Source organism: Apium graveolens, chromosome 6 (assembly GCF_009905375.1).
Source record: "Apium graveolens cultivar Ventura chromosome 6, ASM990537v1, whole genome shotgun sequence".
In the NCBI taxonomy this organism is placed as follows: Eukaryota; Viridiplantae; Streptophyta; class Magnoliopsida; order Apiales; family Apiaceae; genus Apium; species Apium graveolens.
Genome location: NC_133652.1, coordinates 50,268,644 through 50,288,836, shown reverse-complemented (window position 1 = coordinate 50,288,836; position 20,193 = coordinate 50,268,644). Strand labels below are relative to the sequence as shown.

Sequence of the window (20,193 nt, the reverse complement as noted above, 5' to 3'; positions counted from 1 at the left end):
CATAATGACTTCACATAAAGTTGGAACCGTTAAAATTCCACAATTTGATAAAGAAAATTATATTATGTGGAAGAAGAAGATGCTCTTGTTTTTACAAGTTGCAAATCCCAAATATTCAAGCTTGTTAAAGAAGGATATAAAAACTCTGATGGTTATTGAACCGGAGGTAATAATAGATGGTGTGGTGACTACTAAAGCCAGAACCTATCCAAAAGATCCTGAAGATTTTACTCCTGCTGAGAAGGAAGAATTCTCCTTGGATGCCAGCCTTCAATTAATATTAATTGATTCCCTTGATCCCCTGATGAACAGACATGTGATGAACTGTAAAAATGCTAAACACATGTGGGAAACTATTGAGGTAATTAATGAAGGCACAGAGGAAGTTAGGGAAAACAAGTTGGAGATCCTAACCTCTGAATATGAACATTTCAAATCAAATCCAGGAGAAGGAATTGCTGAAGTGTTTGAGAGATACAATGCGTTGATCAACAACCTGAACATCAATGGAAAGTATTATTCAGACAGGGAGGTCAACAAAAAGTTTCTTTTAACACTACCAACTCATCTTGAACATAGAATCACTGCCATTAGAGAAGCTAGAGATCTGAGTGAGATTTCTTTGGACAGGCTCTATGGAGTGTTAAAAACCTATGAGTTGGAGCAGATTCAACAGAAGGAAGTCTACGGGAAGGATAGAATGGTCAGCACATCTACTGCACTTGTAGCTGAAGGTCAACAACAACAACAATCTCAACAGTTAGAAAGAATGGTACAGTTTTCCAAGGGTGAGGAAAATGAGTTAGTAGCAGAATATGATCCTCCTACTACAAATCAATCAAGTGATGATTTTTATTCCTTGGAAGAGCTGGAGCAATTGGAAGATGAATCAATGGCCCAAATTGTCAAGAGATTCTCCCATGTCAGATTCAGGAGGAATCCCAAGCTTAAGTACAAGTCCAACTACAACAAATTCCAGAAAGGTGGATCTTCATCCTCCAACACCAGCAGTGGTGGGTACAAAACAGGGATGGTTGATCGAAGCACCATTAGATGCTATAACTGCAATGAGTTGGGACACTTTGCCACAGAATGTAGGAAGCCAAAGCAAGTAAGAAAGAACTCTGAAAGGGCTTATCTGGCAAAGGGAAGAAGCTGGGATGATACTGACAGTGAAGATGAAGATGAAGGAAATCTTGCTCTTATGGCTATTGATGGGAAAGCTTCATCGTCAAGAATAGAGGTAAAACTTTCTGATGCTGAAATGGTTTATCATCTAAGAGGTAACTTAGATTGTGCACGTCGTGATAATGAACTGTTAAGTTTAAAGATCACAGACCTTGAGAAAGAGGTCAATGAATTAAGACTTGTGCATATTAATCAAGACAAATTAAAAGAACAGGTATCTTTTCTAGAGAATAGAGTTGACTGTTATAGAAAACTCGAAACTATTCTCAAAGACAAGATCACCGGTCTTGAGACTAAGGTTAGAGCCTACTTCAATTCTTGTTCGAAGGCTAAAGAGTTCTACAGTAAGCAAGCTGTTAATCAAACATCTGGAATAGGATATGATTACAATGCTGCTATTGGAGAATTAGGCATAAACTCCCCTCCTCATGTCTGTGCTAAAGGGAGGGAAGTACCACATGTGCTTAAGGGTGTTGATGAACCCCTCTATAAAGCATCAATTGCTGAACCATTTGATGCGACCTCTTCTGTTATTCAAGAAGAAATACGTGCTGAGGATCATGCTTATGAGAAGATTGTTTCCAAGTCAAGTGAGTCGAAAGTTCCAGTCAAAGTTGTGAAAGCAACTGAGACTAACTCAGACACACATGAGTTGGATAACAATAATGCCATGTCTACCAAGCATAAATTACCTGCTATTAATCACTCTCATAAAGCATGTGGTGTTGCTAATTGTATGTCTTGTGCTTTTAATATGATGTATGCTTATTTTAATGGTAAGCATGTGTCTACTGATAAGACTACTCCTCGTCAGCATGTGAATAACAAGAAGCATGATAGGTCTAAGACTGCTAGTCCTTCTAAGGCTAGAAAGGAGACATTTGTGCCTAAGCTTAAACAGAAATTTGTTAAGGCTGTTTACAAGGTCAAATGTTCAGTCATTGAGAAAGTTGAGACAATTAAAATTAAAAATGTTGTTTTGCCTGACAAAGGACAGTTCTACAAGTATGCCGGGCCCAACCAAGTTTGGGTTCCGAAGAAGGGTTAATCCATTTGTGTTGCAGGGCATTAAACAGGTACAACCGGTAGTGTGGATTCTTGACAGTGGATCATCAAGACATATGACCGGAGATAGAGCCCTGCTATCAAATGTGGATTGAGAAAGCTGGCCCCCTGATTACCTTTGGAGATAACAGCAAAGGTTTATCTAAGGGATATGGCTGTTTGCAAGCTGAGAATGTTATCATTAAAAATTTTGTATGTTGTGCTAGGTTATTATCAGGAAGCAGTATCCAACATATAGCACCAGTGACGAGACTTGGGAATATTATGACATATCAAGCACCTGCTGCACATTACACTTGGAATTGTACTCTAGTAAGATGTGTACAAGTGTACTCCTGGTTGGTGAGTTAAAAGAGGAAGTCAGTGCACCACAGTTCATGGACTTTGCAGCTGCAGATCTATTGGACTATGCAATCTCTTCTTCACAATCTCACTTCAGGTTGGTATGAACTAGTATACTGCTCAAGCAATCGTCAAGGACATGGTATGGCACTCTAACAGAAGTTATAATTTTATATGAATAAGTAGAGTCGTCATATTAATAACTATCTTATCATTAGGCACAATCATATTGTTTTATATGTGCAGTGATATATTGATAATGCAACATAACAATTAGTATCTAAAGTACTTGACAAGTATCGGTCAATGATATGTTGTTAACATTATGTTGCAGATATTTGTAAACTTTTGACATGAATGAGAATTACTTAGACTTTACCCTAAGTGATCATTGTTTTATCAAAAACTCATTCATATTGAAAAATAAAATCAAACTTCTTTCTACATTAGTGATTTCTTATTTCATGAAAAATCTTTTGAAATCACTATTGTAAATCATTTTCTCTCTATTACCATATATTTTGTGTTACAGGTTCAGTCTCCAATGACTTTCTTTCATTGACATTCATGAGGTTGAAAACCCACAACGTCTATCCCAGACTGTAAAGACAATCACAAAAATAGAACCAACCAACACTCTCTTACCACTAAATGTAGTATGAATGAGCGTGAGGGAGATAGTGCCTTAGTGCACCACATAAGGAAGGTTCTGTAGTCAACCCAGTAGCTCTGTCTCCTACATAGATGAGTAGTATTTAAACCGAGACAACTGCTAACCCCCATACATCTTCTCAAAAAGATGTAATGGTTGAAAAGGCATAAAAACAGTTACTAGATTCATTCTCTCAACAGGGTGCGTCTATTGAATTTTGCCTGTCGGCCAAGGCATCCGATGTAGTGTCACCACTTCAAATATAAACAATTCTTGATGCACAAGGAAAGGTTACACACACAAAGGATGAGTTGACGGAAACAAGAGTTTCGACCATTTTAAGGTCAGATTCGATTGTTCAAGGTTCGTTAGTGGACCAATTGCCTTTACAGGTGTTAGGAGAGGATACTGATCCAAAAGCCATATGTCAGTGGTCAGTGTCTACCTCCCCAGGCTTAAATCCCCTGGATGCATCTGCGGATAGTGGATCTGACATAGGCGCAGATCGGCAACTTGTTGACAATGATTCAGATATTACCTGATGAGTCACAAGGAAATGTCTTCACAGACATTAGAAGGGAACCTTGATCTTTATGCTAAATTCTTTGGATCATTGTTTACCTTCCCAGAATTCAAATCTGGAACCCTAAAAGGGAAACTAGCAACTTGTAGATTATGACTCAGATTCATCTGATGAGTTTAACAAGGATGGGGATTTGCGAACTCCCATTGCACCACCTGTGACCTCCTTAAGGATGGCTAAGGTGATTTTCCTTGCAGGTACAGCTGGATTATGGAGCTATGAGAGAAGAGTGATACACTTGTGAGAAAGAGTGTAAACACGAGTGGAGAGAAGAGTGAAACACATGTGAGGTACACTAAAACAGAATCACACACTCACAGTGAGGAAGAAAGAGAAACACTTGTTATTTCTTTTCCAACCAAGTGAAATATGAGAACTCCTTCAGACGACGGCATACATTCCTTCTTTAAGGGGGAGATAAAAGCTTAAGTAATAGTTTGGAGGATTCCTCAACTAAGGGGGAGAAATAGCAGGGAGTAAGAAAAAGGTCAAACATGTACACTACACCACACCATTGTTGTTTGTAACTACGGATCCTATTGTACGGGAGAGGTGGTAAACACAAGGTGATTTTCTGATAAGGGAAGAAGCTGTTAAGGGAGTACCATTGGTTTTTATCTGCGGATCCTATTGTACGGGAGAGGTGGTAAACGAAGGTGATCTTCTTTAATCAGTTGATTCTCATAGGGGGAGAAGCAAGAGAGATATGTGCTTCTCAACAGGAAATGTGGTTGTACAAATGAAAATGGAACTACTTGAAGATATGTTCAGTCTAGAGGAACATCTATTTGGAATCTGGAAAATGTTAAATCTCATCCAGAACTTTTCTGCTATTTACTTTGCATGTATGTTTATATCTTTTTCTTATTTGTTAGTTGAGTTATCCTCTAGGTATTTGTGTGTTATTGTCTAACAAACAAATAGGGGGAGATTGTAAGTCATATGTCATAGCCTATTTGTATATTCGAGGATTCAACTCAACTCAAATAAGAATGTAATAAGTAAATAGTGGATGTACCGTCAGAGAGATCTCGCAAAGTAATATCTGTCAAAGGATTCAGAGACAATGTTCATCTACAGACTTGAGGAGTTAATTCACTGGAAGAAGTTCAAGAAGTTGATCATGCCTCAGTGATATAAATCAAGATCGTGGATTTAATCAAGTGACAGAGATCTCGTCAGAGTATCAATTAATTACAAGGATTTAATCTGAAGAAAATCAAAGTGTCAGAGTCAAGACATGAAGAAACGTCACGGAAGTTAGTCACTCATGAACCAGACAGTACATCGAGTGTCAACGTTGAAGTGGTGGAATTGATTCATAATTTTCAGTGATTTTCAGAAGATTTGCAGAAGAATGGTTGCTGCTCAAGACTAGAATTAATTCTCTATTAATTAATTAATTCATCTAATTTAATTAAGAAAATAAATTATATCTGCGAAGAATAATTTATTTATTAATTGAATTAATTGATTAATTAATTCTGAATTAATTTTAGGAATTTTCAGAAGTTTAATTGGATTAATTTCAAGTCTTAAATCAGCAAAACAAATGGAAATGAACTAGCATGACAATCTGGATTGTCATACCGATTGTCATGCTAGGCCATATTCCATTGTCATACCGAAAGTTACTCTAGGAGGGTAATTGTCTTGCTAGTTCATTCTGATTGTCTTGCTAGTTCATTCTGATTGTCATGCTAGTTCATTCAGATTGTCTTGCTAGTTCATTCAATTGTCCTACCGAAAGTCTTGCAAGCTTAAAGGATTGTCATTCCAATTCAATTGATTCAGCTGATTGATTAAATAGAAGCAGAGAAGCAGCATATCATTATTCAACTCAATCAAGAACACAGAAGTCAAGAACAAGCAGAAAAGAAAAACAAGAAGAAATATTTCATCTTTTCATCTGCATACTTCAAGATTAAATTTCTAGATTGTAAAGTTAAATCCAATCCACTAGAAATCTTTATCTTGCTCTTGTGTAACAATCTAGCGGATCAAAATCCCTAGAACTTAATCTCAAATTGCGTTTAGCATTTGAATCTTTTTATGACAAAAATAGAAAAAGTTCATGTCGAATTTATTCTAAATTTGTGATAATTAATTTGAGATTAATTCCTTGTAATCGATACAGTTGTTGTAACACCTTTCAAGTTTAATAATATTTTTATTTAACTTGAATTTTGTTTCACATTTTTTATTCCGCATTTAATTCGATTATTTGGTATTGTTTGTATTCAACCCCCCTTCTACAAACTCATTGGGACCTAACACTTATCAATAACTTAGAACTGGAATAATTTAATAAATTATGTTGGTAAAATACTTTTGGCAAATTTATTTTGACTTTATTTTGATTTATTCAAATAAAAGTTGGAATTAATTCTGTCCATTTTGGACAAACTGGGTATTTATTTGACATCTCGATAAGTTAATGTTTAGTTCTCTACAAGAATTAATAAAATGACTTATCGATATGTTTTTCACTTATTATATTGACTTCTCGATAAGTATACTCCAAACGTTTATTTTTGACTTCTCAACAAGTCATTTGCTTTTACTATAAATACCCAGACATCTCTATACATATACATACTTACAACTTTCGAGATCTCAAGTGACCTAGCTTTTCAATCCAAAACTGATTTCTCCCTCGTTTTCACTCCTTTCTCACTAATTTTTCTTACCCATTCACTCTTACTAAACAACAATGACACTCAATGTTGTTAGAGCAACTATCCCAGAGAAAGGAACAAACTACCTAGCTTTTACTGATGATAACCAAGCCCTTGATAGTTTTAAGGGGTTTTTAAAATTCTTGTCTGAATCCTACCTTGTAGGGGATTTAACTACTAACCCAGTGTTGTACTTGGATGTTCTACATGAATTTTGGACAACAGCTGTGGTAATGACTGTTATGAATGACAACACTGTATCTCTGGTGATAACTTGCTCAGTTGGAGGCCAACAAATAGAGTTTGATGAGCAAGATGTGAACATAGCCTTGGGTCTTCCAACTACAAACTTAGTGGAGGTGCCAACCCAGGATGAATTGACTGAGTTTATGGGCTTCATCAAATATGGTGGGAGAATCAACTTGTCAAGCTTGAACATGACAAACTTATGGAAATAATGGTCCTTTGTATTTGATTTTGTAGTGAGGGCCTTCACATGCAGGAAGACAGGGTATGACAACATCTCAAGTATGGTGCAGAATCTGGTGTACTCAATAGCCCACAACAGACACTGGAATGTTGGTCTATTGATCCTGGAAGAATTTGCAACCAGGCTGTTAGGGCGAAAACACGTGCGATAATTACACGCAAGTATACGCGTTCGCAAGTAATGTAGAATTAATTCTAGTTCGTTCCCACAGGGACTGGTTTAGGTTAACTTTAATCAATGTATCTATGCAACAATGGTATGGTTATTGTCCAATGCTAAGACGAATCACAAAGTGAGATTGTTTATAACTAAGATTAACTAAGAGATTATACTAAAGAACATTAACTAAGAGAGTAAAGAGAGTTGAATACTATCTGACACAAACATGGGATTCTAACTTCATTAAATACTTCATTTAATAGCCTTTTCATTCTTAACCTTAGCATGTAATGGTGATGACACTAATCAGATAATACAAAAATGATAAACTCCAACTTTCGTTGTACGAATATCATACTACCAGACATCCACAAAAGAGATAGAAGCTGAATAGACACCAATTATATTGAGACCCTATATGTCTATAGAATTTTAAAACATAACGGTTTAATGCACAAGTTATCTATCGTGATTACATAGGGCAAGTAAGATGGTTAAAATTATCTATGAATCATGCATAACAAATACATGAACCTATGCTAGCATGGCAAGTTCTAAACCCTTAAATTCACTTTCGCTTTATTAAAGATTATCACATTATCTTATAAGTTCGCGACGCTCATAAGACGAATAAGCACAACCAATACTAGGTTATCATATAATCACCACACACTAAGGCATCGAAACAAATTAACTAAAGAAATCCATAAATAAATCCGTTGGAACCCCATGATAATGATTAGCCCATAATCGGACTCATCATCAACGTGGGTTCCGATGAATACATGGTATAATAAACGTAGTCTTTATATTGAATAAATAATAAACCAAGTACGAAACAAGAGTACAAGTTCACGAATAAGAAAACTAGCATCCAAAGTTACAACTTAAAACAAAGAATCACATGTATAAACTAGATCTTCTTCGCCTTGGTTGAATTGTGCTCTATGTTCTTCTTACACCTTCTCCTTAAGCTCTGGTACGTCTTGTTATGAAAAATGAACATAAGTTATATTTATATAGCAGCCCATGCAGAGTAGAAGTCCATCAATCAGAATCACAAGAGAATCAGGATTCTTTTATCTCGACCTGGCGAGACCGCGCGCTTGACCAGCACGGGCGCGCTGAGTTTATGTTCTTTGGGCGCGGGCGCGCTGACTCTCTGGAGAATTTTCCGACTTCTTCTTTTCTTGCTGATTTGAGTTGGTCTTTTCACGAGCTTTTATTCTGGACATCATCCTAACACCATATTAGCATCAAAATAATGCTAATTCACCTGTATTCCTGATAAATGCCTGAAATGCAAAAACACTACAAAAACACGTTATAAACACTAACAACTTGAGTGCAAAACACCAATTCAAAGCTTTACGGAGCGTTATAAAGTGTCATAAATGCCACTCAACATACCCCCAAACTTAAACCTATGCTTGTCCTCAAGCATAACAGACTCAAAGAACAAGAAATAAAAATGCATGAATGCAACTATATGAATGCAACGATCACCATAGAATAACTAAACCAATCAATATGCAACATCTCAACAAATGCAGTTATTCGCATAAAGATCAATAAATCCCCACAAATCAACTTACAACCCATAAACGTGTGTGTGTGCAAATGCTTACAGATATACTACGATAACTAGATCAATAATCAAGACTCACTACTCATCAAAGCAATCGCAAGGCTATAAATAGAATAAAAGCTAAACTCAAAATAACTAATAACACTTTAATTTTTATATCGAAGTTTTACATGGATCCAAGCTTTTATTGCTAACACGTGAACAACACAAATATGCTTATTTGACCGTGCAATGAGTGAGGTCCACAAAAGACTTATACAATAATACCCATGTAGCGAGCGTCAGGTTATTGGATCTCAGACTATAATAAGCCTTAGGTCACTAGTCACAAAGTCCCCTAAGAACTTAATAACTCGAGTATTAAAGAGCCCAATCGTGATCAATTATACATAAACACATACTTTTTTTTTCTTTTTTTCCTTTTCCACAAATTTCTGAACGAGTGCGTTTCGCTCCATCTCATTCAACCCTAGACTACTCATATAAAATGAGCTGGCTACTAGCCATTTGACACCTAGCCACAACAACTAGCAATAAAATCCAATTTTCTCCAATTTTTTTAAATATCCATGTTATTTTATCATTAAGAGGATATCCTAAATTCTAAATATAAACAAGCGATTAAACTTCGACAAACAAATAAACCATGACCATGATCTAGCCGTCAATTAACCTATAAGACTTAGTGAAATATAATTGTCTCTACCATACAAATCAACTCGATACGACTTAACATTACTAAGCACGACATCACTACACTGGCATCAATATCATAAATCAATCGGAAAAATCATCTAATGGATCATGTTATTATGCAAATACATGAAACTGTATGCAACAACTATCATAAAAACTACAAAAATAAAAAAACTACTTCATGGCAAATATGCAACTATATGAACTAAACTAGCATGAATATGCAAACTATTTGCGACTCACACAAAACACATAATCCTTAACTACTACCCTCAAACTTAAAATATTCACTGTCCTCAGTGAAGGTAATAGCAAGGAATCAGGCATACCTAATCAGAAACAGGGTCATCACCCTCAAGGGGTGGAGTGTCAGGAGTGTCTGGAGGTGGATACACAGAATTCTCACCGAATACTGGCCACTGGATGTCAACTCCTGTGGCTCTGAATGCAGTCCCCAATACCTGGGTGAGGTCATGTGCAAACCTGCTATGGATATCATGCATCGCATCCATCCTCCTAGCTAAACGCCTATACTGCGTCGTACTCAAACTAGCACTACCCTGTGCTTCCTCCTGCTGCTGCTGCTGCGATCCCGAAGGACCAGCCTCCTCTCCCAACTGAGCTCTCTATGCTGCTCGACGAGCCTGCGAAGTCCCACCGGCATAAGTCTGATCCGCTGGCCTTCCACCTAGCAGATGGTCATAAGAATATCCAAGCCCTTTAGGATCGGGCTTCCCACCATACCACTATGTCATATTCAACAGTGTCAAACTATCGATCAGAGCACTAGGGAGCTGCAGCTGCTCATGTGCAGGCCAATGAACGCCAACCGCCACACACAACTTCGTCACAATGGACGCATAGGGTATCGAACCCGTAGTACTCCCTTGCAAGAACCTCAGAATACCCTGATGGATAATGTAATATCCGGGAAAATTATGTGAATATTATATGTTAAATAAATAAATATTATGTGTTTTATAAATTTAGGGTGATTATTGCCATGATATTAGATGTTACAGTTGTTATGTGTGTTTCTGTGCGGGCCAGAAAATTTTCGATTGGATAATATGTGTTAAACTGCAATTATATGAATCTATCTGCAAGCGGGACACGTGTTTAATAAGCGTCTTTATTATGGTACTCGTTTTATTTCAATTTGTGCGCGATTGAATGTATTTTAGGTGTTTTCGGGTTTTTCTGGTAATTTAGGGATCATTTCTGTTTTTCAAAAATCAACGGACCGGGACGACAAACCCCACAAAATCCGTGTTTTTATTTTTATAAAATTATTTGTATTTCAAATACCCAGTATCTTTGCATTTTCGAATTATTCGCAATTTTTGGAAAATTTTGACATTAATTTTGTATTTTATCGTTTTTAAAATATTCCCCGTAATTATTATTTTGGGACCCTAATTATTATAATTAGGGGATAAAAACACCCTTAATTTATTTTGGGGAATAATTTTTGTAAAAATATAAATACCATATTATATTTATTTTATTCATTTTATTTTCAGAATTTTCTAAAAATATATATATAAAAAAAAATTTCAGAAAATAGAAAAGGGGGTGTGGGGGTGTTCTTGAACCTCTATAGATCGATCCACTAGTTTCATATGATTCTGAATCCCGTTTTTGAAGTTCGAATAGTCGAATTAAAACTCTCTTCACGCTCTATCTTTTGACATAAACATCGTTAGCAAAGTTGAATTATACTGCTATTTCATTTTTTTATAATTTTGTTATTTAAATTTGTTTTGATGCTAGAGTAATCGTTTGATGTTTTTGTTGATGGATAATTATTCCTGGGATTGCAAGAAACGGTTTAGCATCTTGTTTCGTTAATTTTGATTCCGATTTGAGTAAGTTGGAGTTTTAAGTTTTCAATTTTTTTTAATTCGATTTTCTGGACTATAGTGATGTTCTTGATGCTGTTTGATGATTGAGTTAGTTTTTAATTGTTCTGGGCTTCATTTTGATACCGAAAACTAGAGTTTTGGTACCGATTTGGTTGAAATCGGAGTTCTCCGATTGGGTTGCCGGACTTAGTGTTGAGATTTGCCGGAGAAGATGAACTGCGGGTTGTTGACAGCTGCCGTCGGATGGATTGTGTTGCTGGGGAATCAAGGAATGATTTGGAGGCAAGATACGGTTTAAACCGTATCGTTTAGGGTGGTTTTGTGGCTGTCGGAACTCGGCCGGCGTTGGCGAGCCACCGGCCGGATTCTGGAAAACCCAGAACTCCGGCGGTGTTCTTCCCCAACCCGCCTGAGTTCTTGGTGACCCGATGGATTATTTTTGTTGACCCGATTTTGATTCCTGTTTCCCCAAACTTAATTTCAAAAACTTGTTTCTGCTATTTTCCTTTTTATGTTATTTCAAAAATCATTTCTAAATTCTAAAAATAAATTATTTTAATTTCAAAATTTATTTAATAATTATTTTAAATTCTAAAAATTATTTTCTTAATTATTTTAAATTCCTAAAATTATTTTCTTTAATTATTTTCAAAAATACAATTTGATTTAATTATTTATAATTCATTTTAGTTAAGTATTTATGAATTTAATTAATTGATTAAAAATTAATTAATCAAATAATTTTATTTATAAATAGTTAAATAAATGTAAATTATTTATAATTAATTCAAATAATTCCTAAAAATTATTTTTAGACTTTTAAAAATTATATTTTGGTATTTAAAAGTCAATTAATATTATTATTAATTGATTTATTTCCATTTATTTCTTATTTTATTCTTAATAATTAAACCGTTCGTCCGTTTAATACGAAACGAACGCGTACAGACTCAGAAAAATATTGTGCTTTCAATAAAAATACTTTTGAGTCCTAATTTCTTTTGTCTTGCAATGTCATTTGATTTGTGTATCAGTTTGACTCGATATCTGATCGATAAATATTATTAATGACCTGATTTTCATTCTGAACTCACTGAGATATATCTTTTAACGATCTGACTTATGTATTACATGAATTATGTGATTACGTGTTATACGAATACCATGATTGCGTGCTATGTGATATGCATGCTATCTGTTTACAGTTTAAAATACCATGCTTAGTTAGAAACGATCGGGTAGATGTCAAGACGTATAGTTACGTCGATTGAGTTTGGTTTTGTCAATTAAGATAGTCCTTTTGTTTATAAAATCGAGTAGCAAGGAGTGTGGTCAAGTGCTAGACGGAGTTGATAGCCAGCAGCTATAAGCCAGGGTTTTAGTGAAAAGTTAGTGAGCATACCAGGCAAGTATTCTCCCCTATTCTAAATTCAGAATAGCTTACTGTTTTACATATTCAAAATATAAGAACTATTTATAAATACTCTGATAGCACATTGAATATCAGTACTCCTATATTTATTGACATTCTTTTATTCTAGCAATCATTCTGCAAGAACCAATCCTTTGATTTGATAGATAGTGAATAACTATACTATCCAGATATACTCTATACACTGAAACTTTGAATTGAGATTAGCGAATAACTAATTGTTCTAGTTATTTCGCCATCAGTTGTTGAGATAACTCTGGGCCATGTGACATGGGGAGTTGAATGGACAAGGATGTCATTGATCCGACTTCTTTAATCAAAATTTATTTTATGAATTAATTATTGGTTAGCGTAAGAGCCGAGGCACCGGTCCAACGTGAGCTATTATACAAAAGTGTAATATCTTGTTAGGCGAGTATACGCCTTTTTATGGATATCCAATAGGTACGGTATGGCTGCGGGATATCGATACCTATATTTATGGTATGGTTGCGGGATACTGGTGCTGTTTCGTGACTGATCATCAGGAACAACATAGTGCATAATTGTGTTTGATTAAAATGTCGCTTAAACTTTAAAGTTTATATCAGCTTTGATTTTTACTCATACATTGTTATTGTTGTTCACTTACAAACTTTATATTACTTGCTGAGCATCTCTTCGCTCATACTTGTTTATTAATCTAATCTTTCAGTTAAGCCAGAGCAGGCTTGAGTTCTAGGTTTGAGCAATAGTCAAGTGCTTGTAGATAGTTTGGTGTGTTTTCCAGGTAGACAGTTGGAACGCTTAACTAGTCTAGAGGTTTGTAATAAAATTTGAATAAATTGTAAAACTAATTAGACTTATGGTTTGTAATAACAGTTGGTTTGTATTAGTGCCTGTTCCATACTATAACCTGTGATCGATCCAGTTGCATGCAAGGGGTCATATTTATTACATTATTTCGCTGTGATTATTTTATTATAGTTTAGTGGCTAGTGACCCCCAAATCTAGACCCCGGGTTTGGAGGGCATCACAGATAACCATCCCAAGATCCACATAGTCTCCTTGAACAATCCCCCATAATAAACGCGCACGCTTCACAGTAATCTCATGCACGTGAGAAGATGGCATGATGTTAGCACAAATAAAAGAATTCCATGCACGTGCAAACCTGTTCATGCATGAAGCAGGGAACGTGGCATACTCATTCGTGCCCTTCTTGAACTTCCAATGAGTCTCAGGCACACACAGGGAAGCAACAATCAAATCCAAGTTAAACTCACCCGGAGTCTTCTCGTTCCAGTTCCCCTGCTCCAGCCTCCTCTCGGGATGCTCAATCACCCTACGAATAGCCTCAACACTATACTCCACCGTCATCCCCCTAACCATCATGAACCGTTCTTCCCCACCTTAGCATTAACATAAAACTCATGCACCACACTCATGGGTATAGCAGCGGGTGTCTCACAAAAAGCAACCCAGCCTAACTCCAAAATCATCTCCAACAACTTACTATCTTTCCCTGATGGCATAAAACCATGCTCTTTGGCTATAGGATTCGAAAGTAGCCTCACATACTCCGCCTCAGCCTCGGGAGTTGAAAGTCTAGGCTACACACCACCTGCACTCGAAGAATCAGTCGTGCTGCTGCTTACTTGAGTTCGCTGTCTTTTTGGTGCCATTGAGATTGAATAAATTTGAGAGAATAGAAGTTTGTAAGAGAGATTTGTGTGTTTGAGAGTTTTGAGAAGTGATGGAGAAGTTTGTGTATAAGTGTATGTATATATAGGAGATTGGGAGAGAATTAGTTATGGAAAAGGAGTGGGAATTGATTATGGGAATAATGGGAATATTGGTTTTGATTTGGAGAGGGAAATTTGAGATGTGGAAGAGTAAAAATTGGGTGGGAATTGAATTTGGAATAAAGTCCCCGATTTTTTCTTATTTCCTGCTATTTTTTTTCGAATATAGGGACAGCGCGGCCGCGCGCTACCTTATCGTGGGCGCGCCGTGCTTTTGACATTTCAGCGCGGCCCCCTCCAGGCAGCGCGGGCGCGCGCAGTTTCTGGAAAATCAGCGCGGCCGCCTCGCTTCACAGCGCGGGTGCGCCGTGCTACTGTAGTTGGCCCTGAAATTTTTTTTCCTGATTTTTTTGTGTTTTTTTCTTTTCTTTCTACTTCCTCTACCTACTAATGTACAACAAACTTGGGTTGCCTCCCAAGTAGCGCTTGGTTTACGTCATTAGCTTGACGTAGAATCTCGAGATCAAGTAGATAATAAAACGGAACTACCCACCTCACGGTTTCCCATTTCCCCATAGTAGTGCTTTAACCTCTGACCATTTACTTTGAATGCTTGTCCTGGATCATTCTCAAAAATCTCCACAGCTCCATGCGGAAATACAGTTTTGATTATGAAAGGCCCGGACCATCTCGACTTCAATTTTCCAGAAAAAAGACGGAGACGAGAGTTAAATAACAAAACTTGTTGACCAGGCACAAATGATTTGAGCACTAGACCCCTATAGTGCCACCTCTTGACTTTCTCCTTGTACATTTTGTTGTTTTCATACGCATGAAGTTGAAATTCGTCGGGTTCATTCAATTGAAGCATTCTTTTCTTACCAGCTACATCCAAATCAAGGTTTAACTTCTTCAACGCCCAATACACTTTATGTTCAAGCTCCACAGACAAATGACACCCCTTACCATAAACCAACTGAAATGGCGACATTTCCAATGGAGTCTTGTATGATGTTTAATATGCCCAAACAACTTCATCAAGCTTCAAAGACCAATCCTTCCTTGATGAACACACCACTTTTTCTAGAATATGCTTGATCTCTCTGTTAGACACCTCAGCTTGACCATTAGTCTGAGGATGGTAGGCTGTAGCAATGTGATGATTCACATTATACCCTTGTATTATGGCAGTGAACTTATGATTGCAAATATACAATTCCTCGTCATTGATTATGACTCTTGGAGTCCCAAATCATGTGAATATCTGCTTATGAAGAAAATTAAGCACTACCTTCGCATCATTTATCGGTAAAGCCTTGACTTCAACCCATTTCGACACATAATCGACCGCCAACAAGATAAACTGATTATTGCAAGATGAGATAAACGGCCCCATGAAGTCGATTCCACAAACATCAAAGACTTCAACCTCGAGAAGCACATTAAGAGGCATCTCATCCCTCTTGGACATATTACCCACACACTGGCATCGATCATACTTTAAAGCAAAGTGATGCGCATCCTTAAACAATATAGGCCAGAAGAATCCCGCTTGAAGGACACGAGCTGCTGTCTTCTCTCCACCATAATGGCCTCCATAAACAATTGAATGACAGTCTCGCAAGATTCCCCCTACTTTGTTATACGGAATACATCTCCTCGTGATTTGGTCAGCTCCTTGCCTAAACAAATATGGTTCATCCCACATGTACCACTTCACCTCATGAAAAAACTTCTTCCTTTGAGCGTACGACAAGTCTGGAGGCATAATATTACTCACAAGGTAGTTCACAATGTCTGCACACCATGGTTCTTCCTCTTGCACTCCAAACAGCTGCTCATCGGGAAAAGACTCAATTATCAATGTCTTATCCTGTGAAGTCGCACTTGGATCTTCCAAACGAGAAAAATGACCAACGACTTAATTTTCAGTACCTTTTCTGTCATTGATCTCTAATTCAAACTCCCGAAGCAAAAGAACCCATCTAATCAATCTAGGCTTCGAGTCTTTCTTCGAGACGAGATATCGAATTACAGCGTGATCAGTGAAAACCGTCACCTCCGTCCCAAACAAATAATATCGAAACTTCTCAAAACCGTAGACAATGTCCAAAAGTTCTTTCTCAGTAGTAGTATAGTTCAGTTGAGCACCATTGAGGGTCTTATTAGCATAGTAGACCACATGAAATATATTGTTCTTTTCTTCCCAAAAACTGCTCCAACTGCATAGTCACTTGCATCGCACATCATCTCAAAAGGTTCATTCCAATCAGGTGTAGTTGTGACAGGTGTCGTGATCAAACTCTTCTTCAAGAACTCAAAAGCAACTAGGCATCTGTCATCAAACTTGAACGGGACATCATCTCCTTAAGATTGCACAAGGGTTTAGAGATTTTTGAGAAGTCCTTGATGAACCGCCTATAGAAACCCGCATGACCAAGAAAGCTACGAACTCCCTTAACAGAAATTGGTAGAGGCAGATTTTCAATGACCCCCACCTTGGCTTTGTCCACTTCAAGACCTTTACTAGAGACCTTGTGACCAAAAATAATGCCCTGTCGCACCTTAAAGTGACATTTCTCTCAGTTGAGAACCATATTGGTCTCAACACACCTTTTAAGAACGTTGCCAAGATTCCGCAAGCACTCATTAAATAAATCGCCAAACAAAGAGAAATTATCCATGAATACCTCCATATTTTGACCAATCATGTCATAGAAGATAGCCATCATGCATATCTGAAATGTGGTAGGTGATCCACACATCCCAAAAGAAACTCTTCTGAAAGCGAAAGTACCAAATGGACAAGTGAAGGTAGTTTTTTCCTAATCTTCTGGAGCGATACAAATATGATTATAGCCCGAATAGCCATCCAGAAGATAGTAGTACTCATGCCCAGCCAACCTGTCGAGCATCTGATCAATAAAAGGCAGAGGGAAGTGATCCTTTCTCGTGGCCTTGTTCAGCTTCCTGTAATCCATGCAAACTCTCCACCCCGTGACTGTTCGAGTAGGAATGAGCTCATTCTTCTCATTAGCAACAACGATGATACATTCTTTCTTTGATACACACTGAACCGGATTCACCCAAAAACTGTCATCTAGCCACTTGAGAATTTCCTTCTTCATAACTTCTTTCATGATTATATTAAGCCATCTATGTTGCTCAACAGTAGGCTTGCTACCTTCCTCTAGCATAATTTTGTGCATGCAATAAGAAGGGTTGATTCCCTTAATATCTGCTATCGTCCATCCAATTGCCGATTTAAACTCTCTCAGAATTCTTAAGAGTTTTTCCTCATCACTACCTGAAAGGCCAGATGCAATAATAACAGGAAAAGTAGATGCATCACCTAAAAAAGCATACCTTAAGTGTTCAGGCGATGGTTTAAGCTCAAGTATAGGAGCTTCCTCAATAGATGACTTGAGGCGCTTTGGAGATTTGTTCAGCTCCTCCATTCCAAGAGATTCAAAAGGCATATCCATCTTCCGCTACCAGGGAGAAGCATTCAAATATTACAACTGCTCATCACCTTCATCATCTTGACTATCAGAATTCCCCAACAACAGGGGAGGAACTAGGGGGACCGAAGGGAGCCCCGGTCCTCGCCAACTGCGGAATAACCCCAAAATTTTAATATAAAATTTTAAAATTTACTATCAAAATTTTTTTTGGTCCCCCTAGATTTAAAAAAAAAATTGAAATTGAGAATTGATTATACAAAATTTTATTGATTTTGTTAATTATTTCATTCAAAATAATATTGATTAGATGGAAATCATGGAATTTGTTCAATAATCTTAATAATTAATAAATAAACATATAAGATAAAGATAGTACAATTTGAAACAAAAAAAAAGATGCTTAAAACTAAAGTCTAAAAACAGAACATACTTGTTCAGTTGTTCTGCTCGGTCCCAAAACCCCCAATACACACTATACATACAAGTTACAAAATTACAATCCCTAATATAATCTCTCTTTATCTACTCTACCTTTGCATCTAATCCGTAAATATGAGTAAGAGAAAAGAGATTACATCCTATTTTCAACCCAAGAAGAAGCAAACAACTACTTGTGAAGATGAAGAACCTTCTGCCGCCTCAATTGCTGAAATTGCTGAAATTGAACATTTAAAGAAAATAGAAGAGATTCAAACAGGTAAAGGTCTCAATCAAATTGGAACATTACAACATCCCGGAGATACTAGATGGAGTTCACATTTCACTGCTATATGTAGTTTGATAAGAATGTATGGTGCTACTCGCTCGGTTTTAATTGACGTTGCTGCTCAAGGGACAACTTTTTCTCAACGAGATGATGCTTTAATTGCTATTAAAATGTTAATGTCTTATGAATTTGTGTTTATTTTACATGTGGTTAAGGAGATAATGGTTATTACTGATCTACTTTGTCGAGCATTACAACAAAAGTCTCAAGATATTTTAAATGCCATGCATCTGGTTTCTATTACAAAGATGTTGATTCAAAAATTGAGAAGTGATGGTTGGGAGAGTCTCTTAGAAAATGTGAGATTATTTTGTGAACGACATACTATCTTGATTACAGATATGAATGCTCCCTACTTTGATATGCTTAAATCTCTTCGTCGACAAGGAAAACAAAAGCAAATGGTGATAATGGAACATCATTACCGAGTAGAAATCTTTACAGCTGCCATAGATCAATAATTACAGGAGCTAAACAATAGATTCAGTGAATAAATGACGGAGCTTCTCATTTTAAGTGCATCACTAAATCATAGGGATGGTTACAGGTCTTTCAACATAGAGAACATTTGCAAGTTAGCTGAAAAGTTTTACCCAGAAGATTTTTTGGGAGATGAAAAAATCTGTGATATCCCGTATTTTCAGAATTATTAATAATATTTGAATATGTTTATGTGATTTTCTGATTTAGAAGGAATAAAATTGGGGATATTTTATTCCTATTTGACGAGTTTGTGTTATTAAATGGTAATGTGCTAATTATTGAGTGTTATATCGATCTTTATTAATTTCTGAAAATATTTACTTAAATGTATTATTTTCAAAAGTTTATTTGAAAACCGATCATTTTATTGATATCGGTAAATTGAGTTCGTTTAGTAATATTAGGGATTGGATGGATATTCTGTCAACTATGTGTTGTATGTAATATTAATTGTGTGGGACTCAGTTGTGATTGAGGATTATTTGTATTATTAATTACTGAGTCGTATCGTTTTGTTTTCGTCTTTAAAAGTGATTTTATTGAAAATCTAATTTCATAAATATTTAAATTATCTTTAAAAAATATTTTTATGACTTTATAATTACAATAATTATTTTTGGGATTTTATAAAATTTAGAAATCAATATTTCATCAATTATTTAGCCCTGTATGATTTTCTGATTTCATTTATTTATAAAATCTGTATTTAATTCTAGAATTCTTCAAAAATTATGAAACTCATATTTATCTAAATTTGGAATATTCTGAGAATTTTAAAATTATTTTGGAAATTTTTGGGATTAATTTCACCGGCGCATTGATTCGTTTAATTGCTAAAAGCGGGTATAAATTGCATTTCAAAAATTATTTTAAAATTTCGAAATTTATGTTTTTATAAACTTCGGGATATTTGTAACATTTTAAGATTATTTTCGTGATTTTCTGAATTTGTTTCAAGTGCAGCTCGGTTCGTTAAATCGTATAATGCGAGTATAGCGCGCAAGTCAAAAATACTTT

General features: G+C 36.2%; 1 protein-coding gene across 1 annotated transcript; it reads left to right on the top strand.

Moving 5' to 3' along the window:
- Positions 1–18,479: 18,479 nt before the first annotated feature.
- On the top strand, positions 18,480–19,154 carry LOC141665016 (uncharacterized). The gene has a single exon (XM_074470972.1). The coding sequence runs from the start codon at positions 18,480–18,482 to the stop codon at positions 19,152–19,154; it is 675 nt and encodes a 224-aa protein (XP_074327073.1).
- The last annotated feature ends 1,039 nt before the right edge of the window (positions 19,155–20,193 follow it).